The following is a 26454-nucleotide window of genomic DNA, read 5'->3' as shown; positions in this document are numbered from 1 at the left end:
TTTGTTAGGTTACAGCCTTATTTGAAAATGTATTCACATTTTTCCCCCTCATCAATCTACACACAATACCCAATACTGACGAAGCAAAACCTGTTTTTCAGACATTCTCGCTAATTATATCACATTTACTTCAGTATTCAGACACCCCCCCCATTTAAAAAAGATTCCTGAACCAACAATTCACTCTACATTTTGCGTCAATATGTAACGTCAGTATGTAAGGCTATGATTTACTATAGTAACATCTGAGAATGGTTTTTATTTGGTTAAAAGCTCATAAGCAGCTTATAAGCGAGTAATTGGTGCCTTATAGACATACAACATGTTTCCAAATAAACAGAAAATGTATGTAAGCCACATTACTGTCTCTCTCGCTTTTTGCCATGGCTGAAGGCTTTGTTTCTGTTATGTAGGTTCTTTCTGATGTGCTACATGTTTGTAAACCTGGCCTGTGCCTTGCAAACTCTCCTGAGGACGCCTAACTGGAGGCCACGCTTCAAGTTCTATCACTGGTGAGTCCCACAAAATCCCATCAAAGGAACGCATCCTGAGAGATGATACAAGGACCTTGAATGTGTGTGTGTGTGTGTGTGTGTGTGTGTGCACGCACGTCTCACCTCCAATTCTTGGTGTGCGCCCTTCGTCCAGCAGCATCAAACTGTATCGGGCGGTGCTGAGAGAAATGTTTCTCTCAGTGCTGACTGATATGCTCTGATGAGGCTGAAGGAGGAGCCAGGGCACACCAAGAATTGGAGATGAGACGTGCGCACACACATACACACTCATATACATGCGTGCGTGTGTTTTTATACTGTTTAATGTACATGTATGTCTGCATGTGTATGTGTATGTGCATTCTGTACATGTGTGTATCTAATCATTTCTCTGTTTGTGTCTCTTTACAGGGCCCTGTCCTTCCTGGGCATGAGTCTGTGTCTATCGCTCATGTTCATCTGTTCCTGGTTCTATGCCATTGTTGCCATGGTGATCGCTGGCAGTATCTACAAGTATATTGAGTTCCATGGGTGAGTGTAGCGCAACCCCTGAGACAGATTGGATTTGCTGGCTGTCTGTTTGAGTGTGTTTGTGGTGTCTGTGTATTCGGGGAGGGGGGGGTTAAAAATCCTATCAACCATCCTTCAGTCAAGCCAGTTAAAGGGGAAATGTTTCGATTGGGGTTTCCATTGTTTGGACAGTTTAGTGTTATGGCTTGCTGTGCTGAGACAATGGCTTGGGTTGCAATTACATGACTTGATGGTAAAGCTGGTTGAGCTTGGCTAACAACGACTTAGCATTCTGTCTGTAGGAAGAGATGCTATAAAGCAGACTTTTGCAGCAATTTCTGATTTTTAAACAACTTTTTAAGCTGCGATTTTTTAAATACCCATGCTCACACAATTCTTATGGCTTACTAAACCGATAGACTACCAGACGGTGAAAATAGGTTAGACATTTAGATGTGTTAGAAGCCTGTGCAGTTGATTGAATAATAATGTTACAATATCGTCATTTTAATTTGTAATAGACATGTAATAACACATAGGCCTAGTTATTAGGCTTTTAATGGTGTAATAACTATGTAATACCATTAGTTGTGACATGATTGAATGATATAACCCTGGTGTTTGATTGTGTGACAGGGCGGAGAAAGAGTGGGGTGATGGGATACGAGGCATTTCTCTCAGCGCCGCCCGATATGCTCTGATGAGGCTGGACGAGGGGCCGGCGCACACCAAAAACTGGAGGTGAGACGTGCACACACAGACACACACAAACACACACACAGTGTACCAGACCTGGGTTCAAATCAGGGGTTCGAACCGGTTCAAGAAACAGAACTGAAAAATAAAAAAGAATTACCTTTTCAGAGGAACGGAACCAGATCCGGGAATGAAAGTGATCTCTAGTGTTTCGGAACATAACAGTTATTTTAAGATTTGGATGTTAATGTTAATTTTAGTTCCACAAATATTCGTAATGTCTAGTATATAATTTTGTAATTCAATGAAGTTATAATGCTAGTAAAAGCCTAAACACATTCCAATTCACATCATGCCATGATGTTCAGTGCCTTAAACCAAGCCCCTTCCATGTCCACCCCTCTCTCTTGCTCTCTACCCGTGAAATTTCAGTCACATCTCGCTCCTGCACTTAGTTGACCATTTTATCCGTTCCACAGTAAGCTGCTCTAGCGGCGCTAATTGGGGGAGTATTTCATGCTGAAAACCTTATATTAAACAACAATGGTATTCGCTAAGTTGATGGTTTATACACTGAGTGTATGAAATATTAGGAACACCAGCTCTGAAGTACTCAAAAGGGCCACTAGATGTCTTGTGATAGATTACATAAAATCCTTGAAAGATACCAAAATTCTAGTCATTTACTGGCAAACTTCGAAAGTTTCCTGTAGTATACCCTTCCTTTCCAACCCTAGATCCAACTCCTGGTTCAAATTCTTGTGTATTTCAGTATCTGGTATTTAAAATACTTTTTGCTGTGTATTTAATTATTTCCAAAACAAATACTTGTATTTTGTATTTTGTATTTTGTATTTGAATTGTTATAATTATAAAATGAAATACTTTCCTGGAAGACTTTTTGAAACTAAAAATATTTCAAATAGCCTCAAATACTTTACATCCCATATCTTCCACCAACTACTGATCCTTTGAAATTCTGGAAGACACAAATAACCAACACTGAGCAGAGTTGCTGCTGAGTACCTGCATGTCCCAGCATCCTCTGCAGCTGTAGAGCGGCTTTTCAGCATTGAAGGGCTTATCTTCAGACCAGATCACTGCACAAACCCTGGTGTTTTTGAAATGTAACACGTCATCTTGTCCTCTTTCATGGGCTGTATTGTTACGTTGTCTAATGATTGGAGACAGGCGCAGGAATACGAAATAGTTTTTACAAAATTTCTCCACCCAAACAAAAGAGCGAGGTGTAAACCTCTAAATAATACATGGGATGAGACCTGTAAAACAAGTGCACAAAACACGAGGCATGGAAGCCGATGCAATAGCACAGGTACTCGCAGAACCAACAGACATGGCAACAATAACCGACAAGGACAATGAGGAACAGAGGGCACATATATACCCTAATCAGGGGGAATGGGAACCAGGTGTGCGTAATGTTACAAGACAGTCCGGGGTTGGTGGTAATGAATCCAGTTCAGTGACACCTAGAAGGCTGGTGACGTAAACCTCCGGAGCTGGTGAACGGAATGAGCAGCAGTACCGGGGGATCCGTGATAGTACACCCCCTGACGCGCTGCACAAACAGCGGGACGACACCGGCCTCGGGGATGACCACAGGGACACGGTGCGGGTCAGTCCGAGCACCGACAGTGAAAATCCCTGGTCAACGAAGCGTCCAGGATGTCCACCGCAGGAACCCAGCACCGATCCTCTGGGCCGTACCCATCTCAGTCGATGAGGTACTGGAGATGCCCCGCCCGATGCTTCAAATCCAGGACTTCACGGACCAAGTACGCCGGACCTCCCTCGATGTCCAGAGGAGGAGGCGGGGCATCACTGGGTCCAGCCTCAGTGAGGGGACCAGGTACCACTGGCCTGAGGAGAGACAAATGAAAAGTCGGGTTAATGCGGTAATCAGCAGGGAGTTGTAAACGGTACTTTACCTCATTAACCCTCCGCAGGACTTTAAACGTCCCCACAAACCGCGGGCTCAGCTTCCAGCAGGGCAGGTGGCGGGTGGAGAGCCAGACCCGGTCACCTGGAGAGAAGACAGGCACCTCACTGTGGTGGCGGTCGGCCTGTTCCTTGTGCTGATGCACGGCCCGCTGGAGACGAGTGTGTGCAGCATTCCAGGTCTCCTCAGTGTGCTGAAACCACTCGTCCACCACAGGGGCCTCGGTCTGGCTCGGATGCCAAAGTGCCAGGGCCGGCTGATACCCCAACACTCACTGGAAAGGAGTGAGGTTAGTGGAGGAGTGGCGGAGGGAATTCTGCGCGTACTCAGCTCAATGTAGAAAATCCGCCCACTCCCCCAGCCGGTCCTGACAGTAACACCTCAGGAACCTGCCCACTTCCACTTCCTGACCCTCTCCACCTGTCCATTAGCTTGAGGATGGTACCCAGTGTGAGGCTGACCGTGACCCCCAAGCGTTCCATGAACGATTTCCATATGCGTGAGGTGAACTGAGGGTCACGATATGACACAATGTCCTCTGGGATCCCGTAGTGCCGGAAGACGTGCGTTAAAAGAGCCTCCACGATTTGCATGGCTGATGGGAGCCCATGCAGAGGAAGGAGGCGACAAGCTTTGGAAAACTGGTTCCCCTGGGAGGGGGGAAGGTCATTGACAAAGTCCACCGAGAGGTGAGACCAGGACAAGTACATAAGAGTGTCTAGTTTGAGAAACAGACGCCTCACAAGTCCTCAGCTGGCAGCTTCATTAAATAGTACCCGCAAAACACCAGTCTCAACGTCAACAGTGAAGAGGCGACTCAGGGATGCTGGCCTTCACAATACTTCGATTGTGAAAGGAGTAGCACACATCGTTGTACGAGATCTTCAGTTTCTTGGAAATTTCTCCCATGGAATAGCTTTCATTTCTCAGAACAAGAATAGACTGACCAGTTTCAGAAGCAAGTCTTTGTTTCTGGCCATTTTGAGCCTGTAATTGAACACACAAATGCTGATTCTCCAGATACTCAACTATTCTAAAGAAGGCCAGTTTTATTGCTTATTTAACCTTTCTGGCGCAGGCGTTCTGCTAGCAACCCAGCTCGACAACATCTGGTGAAATTGCAGAGTGCGAAATTCAAATTACAGAAATAGAAATATTTAACATTCATGAAAATACAAGTGTCACACATCAAAATAAAGCTTAACTTCTTGTTAATCCAGCCGCTGTGTCAGATTTCAAAAAGGCTTTACGGCGAAAGCACACCATGCAATTATCTGAGGACAGCGCCCCGCATACAAAAGCATGAAAAACGTTTTTCAACCAGGCAGGTGCGCCACGAAAGTCAGAAATAGCGATATAATAAATGCCTTACCTTTGAAGATCTTCTTCTGTTGGCACTCCAAAAGGTCCCAGCTACATCACAAATGGTCCTTTTGTTCGATAAAGTCCTTATTTATTTCCCAAAAAATTCACTTTAGCTGGCACGCTTTATTCGATAATCCACCGGTTTCCCTCCTTCAAAATGCATACAAAATTAATCCCAAACGTTACCAATAAACTTCTCCAAACAACGTTTATAATCAAACCTCAGATACCCTAATACATAAATAAATGATACAATTTAAGACGGAGAATCGTTATTGTCTTTACCGGAGTAAACAACAAAGAACGCGTTCTCATCCACGGGCATGAAAACACTAAAGCCAAAATGAGAGCCACTTTGAAAAACTACAAATTCTAGCTACTTTTTCCAAAAACAAGCCTGAAGCTCTTTCTAAAGACTGCTGACATCTAGTGGAAGCCCTAGGAACTGCAATCTGGGAGGATTTCGCCTCATAATAAACATGACAGCCATTGGAAACAGTGGTAGGCTGAAAATATTTCTTTTTTGGATGGTTTGTCCTTGTGTTTTCACCTGCCATATCAGTTCTGTTATACTCACAGACATTATTTTAACAGTTTTAGAAACTTTAGAGTGTTTTCTATCCAAATCAACCAAGTATATGCATATTCTAGCTTCTGGGCCTGAATAACAGGCAGTTTACTTTGGGCACGCTTTTCATCCAGACGTCAAAATACTGCCCCCTAGCCCAAAGAGGTTTTAATCAGGACAACAGTTTTCAGCTGTGCTAACATAATTGCAAAATGGTTTTCTAGTGATCAATTAGCCTTTTAAAGTGATAAACTTGGATTAGCTAACACAACGTGCCATTGGAACACAGGAGTGATGATTGCTGATAATGAGCCTCTGTACGCCTATGTAGATATTCCATAAAAAATCCGCTGTTTCCAGCTACAATAGTCATTTACAACATTAACAATGTCTACACTGTATTTCTGATCAATTTTATGTTATTTTATTGGGGAAAAATGTTGCTTTACTTTTTTTTAAAAAGGACATTTCTAATTGACCCCAAACCTTTGAACGGTAGTGTACATTCATAACTATTTTCAAAAACATACCAAATAACAATACATACTAAATTACAATATTTATTTGAGCTACTGTCATGGTACAGACAATAATAATTTTACAGACATACTCGTGATAACCTCAGTGCACTCTTCCTTGCTTTTTTCTCTCTTTATTTCACTTGTTCTCTACCTTTCTCACCTCTACTCTACTCTTACTTCCTCTCTTCTCTTTGTCACCTTACTCTCCCTTTCAGTCTTTCAAATCTCTGTGCTACACTTTAAATTCAACTCAAAATTCAACTCTGGAATGACAGAAGTATACATTTTGGTTTTGCCAAAGCAACTCGTTGAAACCCTTTCTCCTATTATTCCTTCCTTCCTTCCTTCCTTCTGCGTCTCACTCAAGGCCTCAGCTGCTGGTGTTGGTCAGTACGGATGTGGAGCAGAATGTGGAGCAGCCTCGTCTGCTCTCGCTGACCAATCAGCTGAAAGCGGGCAAAGGGCTGACCATTGTGGGCACTGCCTTGGCAGGCACCTACCTGGAGAACCACCCCCAGGCCCAGCGGGCAGAGCAGGTTAGATACAGTTGAAGTCAGAAGTTTACATACACCTTAGCCAAATACATTTAAACTCAGTTTTTCACAATTCCTGACATTTAATCCTAGTAAAAATACCCTGTCTTAGGTCAGTTAGGATCACCACTTTATTTTAAGGATGTGAAATGTCAGAATAATAGTAGAGAGAATGATTTATTTCAGCTTTTATTTCTTTCATCACATTCCCAGTGGGTCAGAAGTTTACATACACTCAATTAGTATTTTATAGAATTGCCCTTAAAATGTTTACCTTAGGTTAAACGTTTTGGCTAGCCTTCCACAAGCTTCCCACAATAGAGTTGGGTGAATTTTGTCCCATTCCTCCTGACAGAGCTGCTGTAACTGAGTCAGGTTTGTAGGCTTCCTTACTCGCACACACTTTTTCAGTTCTGCCCACAAATTTTCTCTAGGATTGAGGTCAGGTCTTTGTGATGGCCACTCCAATACCTTGACTTTGTTGTCCTTAAGCCATTTTGCCACAACTTTGGAAGTATGCTTGGGGTCATTGTCATTTGGAAGACCCATTTGCGACCAAGCTTTAACTTCCTGACTGATGTCTTGAGATGTTGTTTCAATATATCCACATAATGTTCCTCCCTCATGATGTCATCTATTTTGTGAAATGCACCAGTCCCTCCTGCAGCAAAGCACCCCCACAACATGATGCTGCCACCCCCGTGCTTCACAGTTGGGATGGAGTTCTTCAGCTTGCAAGCCTTCCCCCTTTTCCTCCAAATGTAACAATGGTCATGATGGCCAAACAGTTCTATTTTTGTTTCATCAGACCAGAGGACATTTCTCCAAAAAGTACAATCTTTGTCCCCATGTGCAGTTGCAAACCGTAGTCTGGCTTTTTATGGCGGTTTTGAACCAGTGGCTTCTTCCCTGCTGAGCGGCCTTTCAGGTTATGTCAATATAGGACTCGTTTTACTGTGGATATAGATACTTTGTACCTGTTTCCTCCAGCATCTTCACAAGGTCCTTTGCTGTTGTTCTGGGATTGATTTGCACTTTTCACACCAAAGTACGTTCACCTCTAGGAGACAGAACGTGTCTTCTGCCTGAGCGGTATGACTGCTGCGTGGTCCCATGGTGTTTATACTTGCGTACTATTGTTTGTACAGATGAACGTGGTACCTTCAGGAGTTTGGAAATTGCTCCCAAGGATGAACCAGACGTGTGGAGGTCTACAATTTGTTTTCTGAGGTCTTGGCTGATTTCTTTTGATTTTCCCATGATGTCAAGCAAAGAGGCATTGAGTTTGAAATATATTCACAAGTACACCTCCAATTGACTCAAATGATGTCAATTAGCCTATCAGAAGCTTCTATGGCCATGACATCATTTTCTGGAATTTTCCAAGCTGTTTAAAGGCACAGTCAATTTAGTGTATGTGAACTTCTGACCCACTGGAATTGTGATACAGTGAATTATAAGTGAAATAATCTGTCTGTAAACAATTGTTGAAAAAAATTACTTGTGTCATGCACAAAGTAGATGTCCTAACCGACTTGCCAAAACTATAGTTTGTAACAAGAAATTTGTGGAGTGGTTGAAAAACGAGTTTTAATGACTCCAACCTAAGTGTATGTAAACTTCTGACTTCAACTGTACCAGGCAGATCTCATGACATCCCACTGCATATCACACAAACAGCACTACTCTCCGATCTGGACTGATTTAGACTTGATCCTGTGACTCTGTTTGAATATTCACACTAGCGTAGCACCTAAAATTAAGTTGTACGTAAAATCAGTGTCACCACGGTCCATTTCACCCTTCAACTGCTGGGCAAGTTGTTGACCCTTACTGCCCTCTGTGGCTTAGTTGGTTCCCTTACACTGCTCTCACTCTCTTTCATCCCCTCTCCTCTCTACTATCCCTCCCCCTCTCCCTCCCTCTCTCCTCTGCCCTTCATTCTCTCTCTCACCCCCTCATCCCCTCCAGTCTCTGCGTAAGCTGATGGAGACAGAGAAGGTGAAGGGCTTCTGCCAGGTCACCATCTCGTCCAACATGCGTGACGCCACCTCCCACCTGCTCCAGGCCAGTGGGCTGGGCGGTCTCATGCACAACACGGTGCTGGTCAGCTGGCCGCGCAACTGGAAGCAGGCTGACGACCACCAGACCTGGAGGGACTTCATCGGTGGGTCACAAAGGGGGTCAAGGGTGGATGGTCAAGTAGGATGGGGGGGGGGGGAGTAGGAAAAACAAGCACGTTATTTATCTAGGTTATTACTGTCTTATTACCATGTCACCTTTCTAAGTAAATTCTGGTCATTTTTGCACCATACACTGAATCAGATCTGTCGGTTGAACTTTAAATCAGGATCTTTGGGGGAGGTTGTAGACATATCATTAAAGATAATGCTTATGTTTTTTTTTGTACACAACATTATCACTTTAATCCATATTGTACCTATACTGGATGTTACATGAACTATCAGATCTTCACAAGATCTTCCATAAAGGTTACTGAGTGATCATCAGACTCATATTAGATTAAATCCCCCCTCTTCCCTCTCTGTCCTGTCCTGCAGAGCTGGTTAGGGAGACCACGGCCGCTCACCTAGCCCTGCTGGTGCCCAAGAACATCGCTGCCTTCCCGTCCAATGGAGAGCGCTTCTCAGAGGGCCACATTGACGTGTGGTGGATTGTCCATGATGGAGGCATGCTGATGCTGCTGCCTTTCCTTCTGCGCCAGCACAAGGTAGGCTGCCTACCACACGCCCTCCCTGAGACATTGGGTCGCATTGCATTGGCCATGTTTAATATAGACATTATTAAACTTTATTTATAAACTCGGTGGTTCGAGCCCTGAATGCTGATTGGCTGACAGCCGTGGCACAACAAACCGTATATATTTATTTTTACTGTTCTAATTACGTTTGTAACCAGTTTATAATAGCAATAAGGCACCTCGGGGGTTTGTGATATACGACCAATTTACCTTGGCTAAGGGCTGTGTCCAGGCACTCCACGTTGTGTCGTACATAAGAACAGCCCTGAGCCGTGGTATATTGTCCATATTCCACACCCCTCGGGCCTTATTGCTTAAATATATAGCTAGTCATGCACTCAGTTTTATAGTAAAGTGCAATGTGCATTTAAAAAAACCATAGTGCAGGGCATTCGTACAATCAGTGTGTTAACTAATCAATGCGCATGCTATGGCAGTTTCTATACATCACCATGAAAGTTCCAACCAGATTACTGTATTTTTTTAAATATTTTTTTAACTAGGCAAGTCAGTTAAGAACAAATTCTTATTTACAATGACGGCCTACTCCGGCCAAACCCGGACGACGCTGGGCCAATTGTGCGCCGCCCTATGGGACTCCCAATCGCGGCCGGTTGTGATACAGCCTTGATTCAAACCAGGAACTGCAGTGACACCTCTTGCACTGAGATGCAGTGTCTTAGACCGCTGCGCCACTCGGAAGCCCAACCTGTATAACAGGTTATAGATGAGTGAGTTACAATGGTCTTTCCTACCGACAGGTGTGGAGGAAGTGCGGATTACTGCATGACACGTTATAGATGAGCAGGTGCCACTGGTCTTTTCTACTAACAGGTGTGGAGGAAGTGCAGGATGCGCATCTTCACTGTGGCCCAGATGGACGACAACAGCATCCAGATGAAGAAAGACCTGACCACCTTCCTGTACCACCTGCGTATCGATGCCGAGGTTGAAGTGGTGGAAATGGTAAGACTCCATGTCTGTCTATGATCGTTTCAGATGTGATTAAATATACACAATGGGAGTTTCCTTGTCAGTTGTTTACTCCAAATGTAGTCTTGAATGTTGGCTGTATGGATCATATTACATAGTTGATATAATATGAATCATCATTATATTATGTATGAAAGTGTGTTAGCTGTCTCCCATGTCCCTTGCAGTGCTGCTGTCTATCCAATAGACTGATGACACCAAACACAAAGTTGTCCATATGACATCCATAGGACACCTGGTGTATCTGTCCATCCTCAATACACTAACCCAGGCCTTCTCCTCTCTCAGCATGACAGCGACATCTCAGCCTACACCTATGAGAAGACCCTGGTAATGGAACAGCGATCGCAGATCCTCAAACAGATCAACCTGACCAAGACGGAGCGAGAGAGAGAGGTAGGGTTGCAAAGTTACCGGTAATTTACCAAAGTTACTGGAATTGTTGGTCATCTATGGCAATCTATAGTAACTTTGGTAATTTAAAACTGTATTCATATATAGTATTCATTTTTTATATCTGTGTCCACATAGTCCATGAGTTTGTAGTGGATAGACCATATGGTTCATGAGAAAAAAGACAAATTAATGAAAAAAGTATCTAATCAACAATTGCATTATTTTCTATAAACTCTGCAACACTGCAAACAATTGACTTTTTTCACAACTACCACCAGTTTGGCAACAAATCATTTACAACAAAGAGTATATATATATATATATATATATATATATATATATATATATATATATATATAATAATCTTCTTTGATTATTTTACATATGATAAGGCCATACAGAGGGGCAGAGACAATTACAGACACCTGTGATAATCTGAAGCACTGAAAAGGGCCACTAGATATCTTGTGATAAACAACATAAAATCCTTGAAAGTTACCAAAATTCTGGTAGTATACTTGTAATATACCGTCCCTTTGCAACCCTAGAAAGAGGTACCGCTTTACACAGAATTACTAGAATGGACTAAGCCTTTTATTTTATTTTTTACATTTAGGCCAGATAAAATTGATTCACTGTTTAACGGATTTTCCCCCAAGAAAAGTGAGGCGAGCGAGCGATTTAAAAAATAAATAAATAAATAGGTGGATAAGGAATAACAGTACTTTACCACATTGTCCTAGGCTATATGGACATGAACAATAGCCAAATAATTCAATTTCTGACTGATTTTCATTAATACACAAATTAACATTGATGAACATTATTCACATAGAATATTGCAGCTCTTTGTCTTCTTTCCGCAGATCCAGAGCATCACAGATTCATCCCGCGGATCCATCCGGCGTAAGAACCCGGCAGCTGCAACCACCCAGATGAGTGTGACCGAGGAACAGCCCGGTGGGAGCAGCAAGGAGGAGGAGAAACCCGAGGAGGAGGTTGGTACTGGTACTGTCCGGTCGACTGAGCCACATTCACTCTAACCAGGGTGTATAATTAAGAATTAATGCTATGAGGCCAGCGCTGGCAAAGACTTGAAAGCAGAGTAGTCAATTGACTTGTGAGGGGTTGTGATGTGATTGTGAACTACTGGTGTATAAACATTAGGAGATTAGTGGTTTTGACCCTGGGGTGGTGGTTTTTCAGACTTCCTTAATTTTTTATGCTGTGAGGATAATTGCAGTCAGCATAGTCAAGGAATGGTTAGGAATGATTAAAGGACTGGGGTTGTGAACCACTGGTGTTGACATTGGGAGGTCAGTGGTTTTTACCTTTAGGTAGTGGTTTTTCAGGTTTCCAACTCGTTCTACAGGTGGGTGGGGTTTTATGCTTTGAGGACAGTTGCAGTCAGGCACAGTCCAGGAAATAATGTTTAAGGGGCTGGGGTTGTGAACCACTGGTGTTGACATTAAGAGGTCAGTGACCCTGAGGTAGGGTTTTTTTACACTTCCAACTCGCTTTACAGTGGGTTTTTTATGTTTCTTTTTTTGAGGTCAGGCACAGTCAGGGAATGGTTAAGGGATAAGGGAAGACTCACACAGGCTCTCGACTGGTAAGGGTGTTTCTTGCATTGGATACCAGGATTTTTTTAATTGAACCTTTATTTTAACAGGGAGTCATACTGAGAGCAACGTTTATTTACAGATGAGCCCTGAATTCCATAAAATACAGAAAATACACACCAAAATATAAATCCAAAATGTAAGCAGAAAGAAAAGCACAGTCATAAAAAACAAACACATTCATCAGTAATAAGGGCCTCAATCAGCTTTCTGAATTGCCCTAGAGGCACCAGAATAAAATGTAAGAACATTTTGAAGATTGTTCCACAAATAAGGGGCAAGAAAATTAAAAGCTCAGGAGAGACCAAAGGAATTTCCAGTCAGCCAACTCTGAGACTGGGTCTGCTAACTCTTATGTCTAAAGATTAGTAATGATGATACAGTTGAAGTCGGAAGTTTACATACACTTAGGTTGGAGTTATTAAAACTTGTTTTTCAACCACTCCACAAATTTCTTGTTACAAACTATAGTTTTGGCAAGTCGGTTAGGACATCTACTTTGTGCATGACACAAGTAATTTTTCCAAAAATTGTTTACAGACAGATTATTTTACTTATAAGTCACTGTATCACAATTAGAGTGGGTCAGAAGTTTACATACACTAAGTTGACTGTGCCTTTAAACAGCTTGGACAATTCCAGAAAATGATGGGAAGGCTTTAGAAGCTTCTGATTGGCTAATTGACATCATTTGAGTCAATTGGAGGTGTACCTGTGGATGTATTTCAAGGCCTACCTTCAAACTCAGTGCCTTTTTGCTTGACATCATGGGAAAATCAAAAGAAATCAGTCAAGACCTCAGAAAAAGAATTGTAGACCACTACAGAGTTGGTTTTCCTTGCTTTGGCCCAGGCCTGATTTCTCATCTGAATGAGCTCAGATAACTCAAAAGAAAACAAAGAGTTCTATCTATCTTTAACTCTGAAGGGGCATATTTATCTGCCATAGGAATAAATATTGAAGATACATTTTCTAAAGCCAACTCAGGGTCAGGAATACAGCAGAAAGTGGCTAAATCAGAGTGGAACCAGAGTAAATCCCAGCAACAAATAAATGTATATTCTGGTTTATGGACACATCTACAACCAGGAGTTCAAATTTCTTGGTAACAGAAATATTGTAAGATTGGGATGCCATGAAATGAGATTTGACATATATGGCCACTCCTCCTCCTTTCTGTAATCTGTCACATCTAAATACATTATAATAATTTACTTCAATATCTTTATCAGAGACAGAACCATTTAACCATGTTTCCGGGAGGACCAGAATGTCAGGACATGAGTCCTGTACCCAAATGTCAATTGTGTCCATTTTTGTGACCATTTAGGTGCATTAGCCCAAGACCCCTATGAAATGTAAAGTTAGAGGGGGAGATTAAGATAATTCCTATAAGAGCTAACAGGCATAGGGTCATCTGCAGTTATTTGTTGAGTGAGCTGAGATTTTGCCAAGGTCCCTGTCCGACCATGTGAGAGCAAAGCAGACTGAGCATTTGACAGACCTCCGTCAAGTTGCTGGATGCAGGAGCTGGGGCGAGAACTGGGAGAACAGCGTTGACAGAGCTCAGTCCACCCGCCAAAGGAGTGGAGCTGCTGCAGGGGACCAGAGTGGCTTCCAATGCTCCATTCTGGGTGTGCACAGGAGGTCTTGGTGTTGCTCCTGTTGCAGGGTTGGGGCTGCCATGGGGGGCAGAAGTGTCCCAGGCCTGTCCTGGGGATGGGAGTAGGGAGGGTGACCAAAACTAGCCTGGGAGGGAGGTTGTGGGGGGAAATGAGGAGGGCGTTGTGGAGAAGAGTGTGTCTGGCGAAGCTCCAAACTATCAGCGTATGTAGGCTGATGATTTGAATGATACATGGTGTGGACTGCATCATGCGGTGCAGTCCACACCACCTCGACGGTGTTTTGCTAGACCCTAGGGTAGTGGTCAGTGCTGTGTAGAACTGGGCTGAGTTGAGGTGGGCCAGGTCCGGTAGAGCTGTGCTGAGGCGGACCGCATCTGGTTAAGCTGTGCTGTGAAGGGCCGAGTCTGGTAGAGATGTGCTGTGATGGACCGGGTCTGGTTGTGCTGTGCTGTGCTCTGCTCTGCTGTGCTGTGCTGTGCTGTGCTGTGATGGGCAGGATCTGGTTGAGTTGTACTGTGATGGGCCAGGTCTGGTAGAGCTGTGCTGTGATGGGCCAGTTCTGGTAGAGCTGTGCTAAGGCGGACCGCGTCTGGTTAAGCTGTGCTGTGAAGGGCCGAGTCTGGTAGAGATGTGCTGTGATAGACCGGTCTGGTTGAGCTGTGCTGTGCTGAGGCAGGCCGGGTCTAGTAGAGCTGTGCTGTGATGGACCAGGTCTGGTTGTGCTGTGCTGTGCTGTGCTGTGATGGGCAGGATCTGGTTGAGTTGTACTGTGATGGGCCAGGTCTGGAAGAGCTGTGCTGAGGTAGGCCAGGTCTAGTAGAGCTGTGCTGTGATGGGCCAGTTCTGGTAGAGCTGTGCTGAGGCGGGCCGGGTCTAGTAGAGCTGTGCTGTGATGGACCAGGTCTGGTAGAGCTGTGCTGAGGCGGGCCTGGTCTGATAGCATGAGAGGGAGGTATTAGGGGGAGTTGAAGAGGGTGGTATGGAGGGCAGTGTGGCCGGGGGTCGCTCCAAACTCTGTGTGGGGCCTCTTTTACTGCATACGGCTTGGGCATAGCTCAATGTATCTGCATTCAGTTCCTGGGAGAGAAGTGGTGGAGGGTGGTGTGGGGGTCTAGTGTTGCTGGCTGTTCTCCAGTCTCTGTGAAGGGCCACCGGGTGCAGGTCTAGGAGTGTTTGATTTGTCTCAGGGAGTTGGTGGCTGGTCTGCTGCTCCTGTGAGGTGAGGTGGACAGGCCACTAACAGCAACATCCTTTAACATCCTGGTGAAGGTGGGGAAGGTCTCTTTGTACAGCTGTACAATGCGCTGCAGGCCTGTGTTTTTAATATGTGTAACATTAGGGAAAAGGTCAGTCTGCCTTTGAATTTCTGTCCGTTGATAAAAAGTCATAGTAAGGTGAGTAGGCTACAGATGCGTTGATTCAAAAGTTCCTTTTCAGACCTTTTTAATCAGCCCAATTGTATGACTGACCGCCAACATCAAGGCCTTCTTGATGATGTCTCTCTCTCTCTCTCTCCTCTGACCCTCACACTCACTCTGTTGTTCCACCTCGCCTCATCTCACCTCGTCTCTCCCCACCCTGTCTCGTGATCTCAGTCTGTCTCTGTCGCTGTGTCCCCTCCCGCTCAGGTCCAGCTTATCCATGACAGCACCACCCCGACCAGTCCCGTCAACCCGGCTACCCTGACCCAGGCCACCGAAGGGGGTGCCCAGACCCCAGGGTCTGCCCAGGTCCAGATGACCTGGACGGAAAAGGCCGATGGTGAGCTGGCCAAGCCGCCTGGCGCCTCCACACCGGAGGGCATCAAAGACATCTTCAACATGAAGCCGTGAGTGTGGTTTGGCAAAACTGGTTTATAGGCCCTGATGAAGACCTGAGTGGTCAAAACGTTGTCAATACTATACAAAGTCTCTTTTCACCTTCAAAAAGCACCGAAAGTTCTTGAAGAGTAACATTCTGATTGGTGTTCTCTTAATAAAGGGATAGTTCACTGCAAAACTATATTTTAGTATTTTGTTCATGAATCCACTGTTAATACAATCCCATGTCAGCAGTCAAGTTTTCAAAAAAGAGCACTTTCAATACTGAGAAAAAACTGATGGTGTTCTCCATATTAAAAGTGCTCTTTTTTGAAAACTTGACAGTTTGCATTCTCACCTTTAATCTTGTGTTTATCTCCCTTGTCATGCTGCAGTGAGTGGGAAAACCTGTAAGTATTTCTGTAGCTCAAATGTTGGATGAGTTTACATAAAACAGTGGTCTGGAAAAAATAGTAATTTTGTAGAAAGTTTTTTTTATATATACAGTTGAAGTCGGAAGTTTACATACACTTAGATTGGAATCAATAAAACTTGTTTTTCAACCACACCACAAATGTCTTGTTAACAAACTATAGTTTTGGCAAGACGGTTAAGACATCCACTTTGTGGATGACACAAGTACTTTTTCCAACAATTGTTTACAGACAGATTATTTCACTTATAGTTCACTGTATCACAATTCCAGTTGGTCAGAAGCTTACATACACTAAGTTGACTGTGTCTTTAAACAGCTTGGAAAATTTCAGAAAATGATGTCATGGCAATGGAAGCTTCTGATAGGCTAATTGACATCATTTGTGTCAATTGGAGGTGTACCTGTGGGTGTATTTCAAGGCCTACCTTCAAACTCAGTGCCTCTTTGCTTGACATCATGGGAAAATCAAAAGAAATCAGTCAAGACCTCAGAAAAAGAATTGTAGGTCTCCACAAGTCTGGTTCATCCTTGGAAGCAATTTCCAAATGCCTGAAGGTACCACGTTCATCTGTACCAACAATAGTACGCAAGTATAAACACCATGGGACCACGCAGCAGTCATACCACTCAGGAATGAGACGCGTTCTGTCTCCTAGAGATGAACGTACTTTGGTGCGAAAAGTACAAATCAATCCCAGAACAACAGCAAAGGACCTTGTGAAGATGCTGGAGGAAACAGGTACAAGTGTATCGATATCAAGAGTAAAACGAGTCCTATAACAACATAACCTGAAAGGCCGCTCAGCAAGGAAGAAGCCGCTGCTCCAAAACTGCCATAAAAAGCCAGACTATGGTTTGCAACTGCACATGGGGACAAAGATTGTACTTTTTGGAGAAATGTCCTCTGGTCTGATGAAACAAAAATAGAACTGTTTGGCCATAGTGACCATCGTTATGTTTCGAGGAAAAAGGGGGACGCTTGCAAGCCGAAGAACACCATCCCAACTGTGAAGCACGGGGATGGCAGCATCATGTTGTGGGGGTGCTTTGCTGCAGGAGGGACTGGTGCACTTCACAAAATAGATGGCATCATGAGGAAAGAAAACTATGTGGATATATTGAAGCAACATCTCAAGACATCAGTCAAGAAGTTAAAGCTTGGTTGCAAGTGGTCTTCCAAATGGACAATGACCCTAAGCATACTTCCAAAGTTGTGGCAAAACGGCTTAAGGACAACAAAGTCAAGGTATTGGAGTGGCCATCACAAAGACCTGACCTCAATCCTATAGAAAATTTGTGGGCAGAACTGAAAAAGTGTGTACGAGCAAGGATGCCTACAAACCTGACTCAGTTACACCAGCAATGTCAGGAAGAATGGGCCAAAATTCACCCAACTTATTGTGGGAAGCTTGTGGAAGGCTACCCGAAACATTTGACCCAAGTTAAACAATTTAAAGGCAATGCTACCAAATACCAATTGAGTGTATGTAAACTTCTGACCCACTGGGAATGTGATGAAAGTAATAAAAGCTGAAATAAATAATTCTGTCTGCTATTATTCTGACATTTCACATTCTTAAAATAAAGTGGTGATCCTAACTGACCTAATACAGGGCATTTTCACTAGGATTAAATGTCAGGAATTGTGAAAAACTGAGTTTAAATGTATTTGGCTAAGGTGTAAGTAAACTTCCGACTTCAACTGTACATTTCCTCAAGGATTCCATAGACCAAGTCAGCATAGCAAAGGTTGCATTAGTGAAGGAATTAATGAGTGAAAGAGTGACCATTTGTTTTAGCTGTTTGTGAATTAGTAGCCTGAAAGTGTATTAGTTTCACAGTTTGTTTCACTGAATGCCTAAAGATAATACTGCATTATGAACAAATTATGGTTTGGAGCTCAGTAGCGGCCATCTTGTTTATTCCAACAGAAACCAGTCCAATGTGAGACGCATGCACACAGCACTGAGGCTCAATGGTGTCATCGTGAAGAAATCCTCAGAGGCCAAGCTGGTTCTCCTTAACATGCCTGGGCCGCCCAAAAACCGAGCGGGCGACGAGAACTGTATCCTTCTTTCTCTATTGCTCTCTCTCACTCTCACTCTCAGGGAGCTTCCAAGGGTGGTCGTGTTAGAACAGGCAAACATTTATTATCGCAAGCAGAGGGCCGGCTCTAGCCTTTTGGGGGCTCTAAGCAAGATTTGGTTAGGGGTCTCCCCACCTTGCTGCAAAACATTTTAATGGACCCCCGTCTTGAAGACAGAGAGAACATTTTTTGTTTTAAAGTTTATTTCCTGCAATTTCCCAATTTTATAACAAATTGAATGCAATTTTACTCATTTTGCCATGGGGTGGAGAAACATTTTTGCAGTTTTAAAGCTAATTTCCCAAATGCTGCACATTTTGCCATGACTTATGACATGTTTATATGATATCTGTCAAGGCTGTGGGTAACTGGTGAAAGGAGTCAGGCGCAGGAGAGCCGAGATGTATGGACAAGGTATTTAATACAAGGATAAACACCAGTATAAACATAATACTATGGTGCTGGAAAAATACCGGTACCACGAAATAAACAGGTGTAATAACAAAACCCGGTAACAATAATACCAGCCTACAGCTTTACAATAAAACAAACACGCACACAAACATGGGGGAAACAGAGGGTTAAATAATGAACATGTAATTGGGGAATAGAAACCAGGCGTGTAGAAAACAAAACAACAAACAATGGTTTGTCCTCGGGTTTTCGCCTGCCATATCAGTTCTGTTATACTCACAGACATTATTTAACAGTTTTAGACACTTTAGAGTGTTTTCTATCCAAATCTACCAATTATATGCATATCCTAGCTTCTGGGCCTGAGTAACAGGCAGTTTACTTTGGGCACGCTTTTCATCCAGACATCAAAATACTGCCCCCTAGCCCAAAGAGGTTTTAAATACATTGAATTGAAATTGTATCATTGTTATGTATTATGAATGGAAAATAGGAAAATCACTGCGAGCCGCAAATTAAGGGCTCAGCCTGCGGGCCGCACAATGAGTACCACTGATCTAGTATAATGATTAGCCTCATACACATTGTCTATAGTGACAATGTGTATATATGTCTATTGTGACATAAATACACAATATGACAATGTGTATATATGTGAGTTAAGCTATTCTCTGCTTCAGATGCACAATGTCAAGTGTGAATTGCAAATGCCCATATGGCTAATCGCAGGGTTTCCCAAACTCGGTCCTCGGGACTCCAAGGGGTGCACGTTTTGGTTTTTAACCTTGCACTACACATCTGAGCTGATTCAAATAATAATCTAATCATCAAGCTTCGAATAATTCGAATCAGCTGTGTAGTGTTAGGGAGGAAAAAAAGTGCTCTCCTTTTAGTCCCGAGGACCGAGTTTGGGAAACGCTGGGCTAATGCCATCGTACTGTAGGCCAGTGTTTCCCAACTCTGGTCCTCAAATCTCCCCAACAGTACAGAGTTTTATTGTTATCCCAGAAAAGCACACCTGATTCAACTTGTCAACTAATCATCAGGCCCTCAATGAGTTGAATCAGCTATGTTTGTCTGGGGCTGCAACAAAAATGTGCTGTGGGGGTACTCAATGACTGGAGTTGGGAACCACTGCTGTAGGCTTATGGTTGCATTGGCGTTGCATGTCGTTATCAGCTGCAAAATTGGTTCACATGGCTGATATCCTGATAATAGAGTGACAATCAAATAAAACTAATTGGAGATCTTACACCTGAACAAAAATGTAGGTAATGTTCATTTGAGAAAAATAACAGACAAATTAGAGTTAGATTCCCTTACCCTCTTTTATTGCAGGATTGTGAGTTGTGATTAATCAAAATTGACACAATTTAATTTTGAAAAATAGTTAACAATTAAAAGAAGTAAACACTTCAGAATCAACACTATTTTATATAATTTCAAAGTGAACAAGTAATCTAACTCGTATGTAAAGGTTAGACATCTTAGTAACAAGTGGGCTATTACTAAAACATAATTTCAGTTGAACAAAAAAAAGTTAACCTCACTCCACTGATCCCTGATCTACTGGGTGAGCAGAATTCTGTTCCAGCCAAGCAATAGCACACTTGATTATCAACTAATTAGGTCTGATAAATTCAATCAGGTGTGTTAGTGCTGGGCTGGAACAGAAGCCTGCACACCCAGCTGGGTTGGCCTGCTCCAGTTGTAATAGGTTTATACAGTACATTGACTTTTAAACTGTATTTGTGTTTACAAAATGTGCAAACATAGGTACACATAATTCTTGGTATACAAGGATTTACCCTTATTCTCTTGCGACATTCATTGGGACCTCATCTGCAGACAGGGTTACACAGCTCTCTGTATCTGAGGACAGAAAACATCAAAGAAACAGGCTGCATTATTCTCAAATTAGACAGCACTGAATATTATGTTACTACATATCTCTGTCCTCAGCTTATCTCGCTAGGGACTGGAACTGGAGAATCTTTTCATAATATCTTCCCACAAAGGGAGTAGCCTGCTCTCCATTCCGACAGCTGGAACTGCTAGCCAATCCTTTCACCCTCTTCCATGGCTGTTACTGTAGCTAGCAAGCTACAAATGCATTTCAAGTTATAACAATACATACATTAAATCAAGATAGGTAGCTAACTAGCTAATATGAAGTTAGCTAACTGGTGATATTTAATTCACTTGGCTAGCTATACAGCATGTAAAGTTAGTTAGCTACTGTAGCTAGCTAGCTAGCAAACATTATGTTAGCAGCTCATTTGAGTTAGCCTGCACACAAAGTTCCTGTAGCTAATATTTTCAAAATATATGTATTTACTTGAATAGGTTCTCCCACTGCCTCTGTTTTCTGGATCCTTCGAAAAATAAAATAATGGGCAATCTTCCCAAAGTTTCCAGTGAAAGCAAAATGCAGCCAGCCATGTGGACAATTGGAGGACTTTCCCCAGACTGACTGGTCTTCCAACATGGCGCCTTGTGCGGTTGCTAGGTGATTTGTGATGCAACTGCAAGCCCTCTATACCTCTCTGTTGATATCGCATACATTATCAAGCATTTCACACATATTATCCAGATACTGACAGTTAGCACTTGGTGATCTATAGCAGCTTCCTACAAGAATGGGCTTTATGTGGGGCAGATGAACCTGTATCCATATTACATCAACAGTATTTGACATGAGATCCTCTCTATGCTTAACTGGAATGTGGCTCTGAATATAAACCACAATACTACCCCCCGTTAGTGTTTCTGTTTGCATGTTATAACTATGTATCCCTACCACTATACCATCAAAGGTATTATCTAAGTGAGTTTCAGAGATCAGTATATGAATGTCATCTGTTACTAGCAAGTTGTCGATTTCATGAACCTTGTTTCTTAGGCTACATACAGGATGTTAATGTCGGCTATTTTTAGCATTTTTCTGGGATGCTTGATTGTTTTACTGAGCAGCTTATCAGAAGTAGACATGAAAGTGATATTTATATTTGAGCTGATAGCGCAGGGTGAGCTGCACACAGTGAACTTCCTACTAGGGAACACTGCCTCAGTGATAATAGTATAACTCTGGTTCATAGACATATGATTACTGCATACAATAGCTATAGGATTGACAGAGGCATTCAGGGACTAAGAGGGACATAAATTAGGTTACTTATATTATGACTTCCAACGCTCATGGGACAATGTACATTTGCTGCAGCACTACGACAACTCAGAGACACAATGGTAGGGATTATCTGAGCAGGGCTTGGTTCATTGATAAGTCATTGTCCAGGAGCCAAGATGATTTGGATGGACTCTGTCATTCCTGTAAAGCGTCTTCTGTTTCCAGAAGGTGACAAAGTTATCTCTAAAAGTTATGCCAATGTAAGGGGCTTAATACAGTTGTATTCCAGCCACTAGGGGGTACTCAGGTGAAGCCCATGGGAAATAAAGAAATATAGTTTAAGTGAATTGGGGAGAGGAAGAAAGATGAACAAAATTGCTGTAAACTGCTGTTACATGTGCTGATATGATTAAAGTCAAGTAAACAGTACCTTTCGTGGGGTAGTTTATATTATAAGCTCATAGAAAGGGTAATACCAACAAAGCTACAGTAATCTTTTAGCCAGGTGTGTAATGCCAGTAACCTGCTGAATCTTTCACAGCTGCGGTCCAACGATGGTACCTGGCCTGAAAACCTGGCTGCTTTTTTAGAAACTTTCAAAACTAGAATCAGTTTTTTTAAATCAATTTTCAGCAGTTCCGAGCTAGCCCTCCGAATGTTGTTTGACCCCACATGGACTACAACAGCATCAGCCCCCTGTCTTCCACAGCATTTTTCTGTAGGATCTGTAAATGAACATACTATAGCTTTACTCATGGCTTACTCATGGCTCATACTCATGGCTCATAGCTTACACTCCCATGGAGTTTACAGAATGGAGTATGTCTTAAGTCATCTTCACACAGTTTATCTGCCCATAGAAGCTGTGTCATTACATATAAGTATCTGACTTGTTTTAGTTTTTGTTTGCTTTTTTGTGTCCACCATACTGGGGTAGTGGGCTGAAGAGGGGGTGTTCTGGGAGAGGGGTGGAGGGTAGTCTGGTGGAACATGAACCTTACCTCCCACTTCCCCAATGTGGGATGGTTATTTCTAACGGCTGTCAATGGTATTATATGCCTATGATTAAATACTTTTTTTTAAGAAAGAAAAAAGAGACGGAACCTTGCAAAAAATACATTAAAAAACAATTTATAATAAAGAGAGAAATTATTATTAAAAAATAGTTGGAGGTAGGTAAAACATTTTAATAAAATAAATATTAAAACAAGTAAGTTTCTGGCTACTAGTAAAAGTAAGCATAACGCTACAGAGGTCCACCAGTTAGTTGTTTTCCTTAACTTTTGCGCCCTCTCAGACATGGAGTTCCTTGAGGTCCTGACTGAAGGTCTCAACAGGGTTCTCCTGGTTCGCGGTGGCGGTCGTGAGGTCATCACCATCTACTCTTGAGAGAGCAGCCCCCCCCCCCAAATCCCTGATCCCCGCCCCTTCCATTTGTTTCTGTCAGACACTCCCCTCACACCCAAGCAATACCCCATCTCACCTTGCGTCTCTTCACGCTATCTTCTGTTTGCCTTAAAACACACTCTCACACACACAAACACACAATCTATTCAGACTAGTAGGATGCTATTTAGATTACCTCACACACTTTAGAGCCTTTTCCGGTCCTATAAGATGTCAGAGGTAGCCTCTTTTAGCTTCATATCCAGACCACATATCATCTAGAGCAGATGGCTCAGAGACTTTGCCTCCCCCTGTCCGTGGCCCAAATAACCTACAAAGGAAAGGTTTAGTCCACTTACAATTCACCCAGCAAGATTATCAATCAGTACTCTGAAATGAAATAGCGTGAAATACTGCCCTCTGCTGATTGCAGGTAGCCATCACTGTCCAGTTCCACACCCTTTGTGCTATTCATAGCTGCCTATTGGTCAATCCACTGGTCACTTGGCTATGGAGTCAAGGATACAGAGGGTTAGGTGAGCTGGGTTGTTCAGTATGACGTGTGTGTCTGCGTGTGTTTAAGGCTGTGTTTACACAGGTAGCCTAATTATGATGTTTTCTTCAGTAATTGGTCTTTTGACCAATCAGATAAGCTCTGAAAAAGATCTGATGTGATTGGTAAAAAGACCAATTATTGGAAAAAATATCAGAATTGGGATGCCTGTGTAGACGCAGCTTAAGTGTCTCATTCATCCGATTGTGGTTTGTTTTTACGAGGGGATGTTTTAGAGTGCCATCGATTTGGAGTCACCTACCTATCAACATGGAGTAGCCTACCGCAAGACTGAACAGTGGTCAGTGGAGAACTGAGGATGTTGACGTTGTTTAGCTAGTCATGTATATGACCCTGCGAAACCACAGCGAAGAGAGAATACCAAAAAACTCCTGTGGGAAACCCTGTTCATTAAGTGCGGAGATGACCACCGTCGTGAAAGACTGCTACCCATGGTCATGGTTGGTGGTTTGAAGAGAACTTGGTCATTCTTTTAATCAGGGTAAGTTGTGAACGAAGGAACAAAGTTTGAAGGAAGATGGGAGAGAAACGAACAAGCCTCCGTGATGACATAGATCGTACTCTATGAACTTTGACCTCATCTTGAGTACTCTGCAACATGTCGTCCTCATGTCGCTGTACTTTGTTTTTGCTCTCGCACTGTCATCATATTTATACTTGTCCCTTTTCCCCCTTTCTAAGAGTCTATGTTTCCCGTCTAGATCCAGCCACTGTTAGTGCCAAAAACAACAAGGCTAGCTTGATTTAAGATATTGATACGTTGTTAAACTGTGAGGAGCGTTCTTAGCGGAAAGGTCATCTGTCAGAAAAGCAGGGTCTCTTTCTCAATGTTATTTCCTTGATTCCTACTATCCCCTTTGCTCGACTCCTTGGACAGAGGAGAGACAAAGAATCGAGGAAAGACAATTGACAAAGAGCCCCTGCTCTTATGTCAGACGACCTTTCCACTAAGAACGAGAAACTAAAAAGAGCCAGGGAAAGATTATGAGCAGAGAATGAGAAAGAAAAACAAGGAAAAGACAGGAATAGATTATGAGCAGTGAGTTCATCATTGTCAGACACCAACACCCCTTGACCCCAGTGCGGATCACTGTAAATAGTGTAAAAGCTCTGACGCGTTGTTAATTATGAGTGTAGTATGTTCGTGACTTACTATAAAGCTTCTAGTAGAGAAAATGTTCCTTCTCTCAAAGGGTCGGTTCAAAACTGCTTTTGGATGGCTTAGGCTCCTATCACTATGGTAACTGTCACTGTATCCCTGACGAATACTGCACCTGCACTGTCCCCCACTGTGCAACAGGTGATTTAATGAATTTACCAGTTCATTAAATGAACATTTTTCCACCTAGAAAACAAAATGTTGTTTCTTATGTTTATAGACAAAAGTTATGCATATTTATATAATAGAGATATAATTTTAATTATCGCAAAAAAGATATATAATGTTGTTTTGCCAAATTTACATATGTTTACATGTGCCATATAAAAAAATATTTTTTAAATGAAATAGATCTATGAAAGTCTAATATTGATTTAAATTACGGAGTACAAATTGTGCATAAGGTTGAAGGGTTAGTGTGCAATTGAATAGTAATAGATATAAAGTGATGGAATGGAAAAGGGTTACACAGCTATGAAACTCACCCCATCTGTAACACTGAACCCTATGCAGTATAATCCAAATATAGTTTTTTCGTATCCACAAAATTGGCACAGATTTGAGCCAATATGTATGGCCCTGACAATGAATGGATTATTAGCTAATTAGAACAAAGACGTATAAAGTGCATTTTGAAAGGAATGTGCAATAGCTGAAATTTGGTCTCACATATTCATGTTATTTATTTTTTTACTCATCTATTTTGAATGTAGATTTCATATGTCTAAGGAATTAATTAATATATCACAATGACCAAGGACAACTATCATCATGTATTTATTTTGTGTTTTGAAAGTCACTTGCACTTGTAGTAGAACTATGAATATATAAATACATACATATATACATACATATATATATACATATATACACACACATATATATATATATATATATATATATATATATATATATATAATAGAGGGTTCAAAACAACAAATTAAACTAGTTTATAGAGCTGTTGAACTCAGTATTTATGTTTAAAGTGTTGTTTGAAAGTCAGACTCATATGTTGTGAATTCTGCTAGTATTATTAGTTATTTGTAAATTAACACATCTAAAGGAACATACAAAAGATATCAGAAAAAGGGTAGGCATATATAGAAATACATATCAATGCTGGTGGTTTGTCTCCTCCAAGACTTGACCCGGCTTTACCGATTAACTATTGACCTGAGAGTCTTTCTGGACAGGAGTCATTTTCAGCTTTGGAAGACAACTTTCCTGAATATATTATACAGTATCTTGAGGCAATACTTATACCATTAGGGTGAAATTTGTTTGGGGGTCCGGGGGCAGTCCCCCCCTCCAGTGCTTTTTTATTCTTTTCACAAATGGCACTCTTGATTATTCCATCCTCTTCAATCCACATTTAGTCTAGAGAAACTCTGAGCCCAGTCTGCAACTTTGAACGTTTTATCAAGTT

The 26454-nt window shown here is 42.3% G+C and overlaps 1 protein-coding gene across 3 annotated transcripts in view; it reads left to right on the top strand.

Moving 5' to 3' along the window:
• LOC115208377 (solute carrier family 12 member 5) overlaps window positions 1–23927 on the top strand; it is a 314051-nt gene extending 290124 nt beyond the window's left edge. For 2 of the 3 annotated variants that reach the window (XM_029776395.1, XM_029776397.1), the window contains exons 14-26: window positions 414–512; window positions 906–1025; window positions 1641–1745; window positions 6482–6650; window positions 8619–8814; window positions 9209–9378; window positions 10243–10374; window positions 10690–10797; window positions 11664–11795; window positions 15640–15872; window positions 16239–16253; window positions 18211–18344; window positions 23207–23927. In XM_029776395.1, coding sequence (XP_029632255.1) covers window positions 414–512; window positions 906–1025; window positions 1641–1745; window positions 6482–6650; window positions 8619–8814; window positions 9209–9378; window positions 10243–10374; window positions 10690–10797; window positions 11664–11795; window positions 15640–15872; window positions 16239–16253; window positions 18211–18344; window positions 23207–23298 — 1705 coding nt within the window. In that variant the 3' untranslated portion in view covers window positions 23299–23927. The remainder of the gene's footprint in view (window positions 1–413; window positions 513–905; window positions 1026–1640; window positions 1746–6481; window positions 6651–8618; window positions 8815–9208; window positions 9379–10242; window positions 10375–10689; window positions 10798–11663; window positions 11796–15639; window positions 15873–16238; window positions 16254–18210; window positions 18345–23206) is intronic. The other variant, XM_029776396.1, reaches the window with a different exon arrangement.
• Window positions 23928–26454: the final 2527 nt, after the last annotated feature.

The sequence above is a fragment of the Salmo trutta genome, chromosome 14 (assembly GCF_901001165.1).
Source record: "Salmo trutta chromosome 14, fSalTru1.1, whole genome shotgun sequence".
NCBI classification, from domain to species: domain Eukaryota; kingdom Metazoa; phylum Chordata; class Actinopteri; order Salmoniformes; family Salmonidae; genus Salmo; species Salmo trutta.
This window is presented reverse-complemented; position numbering and strand designations above follow the sequence as displayed.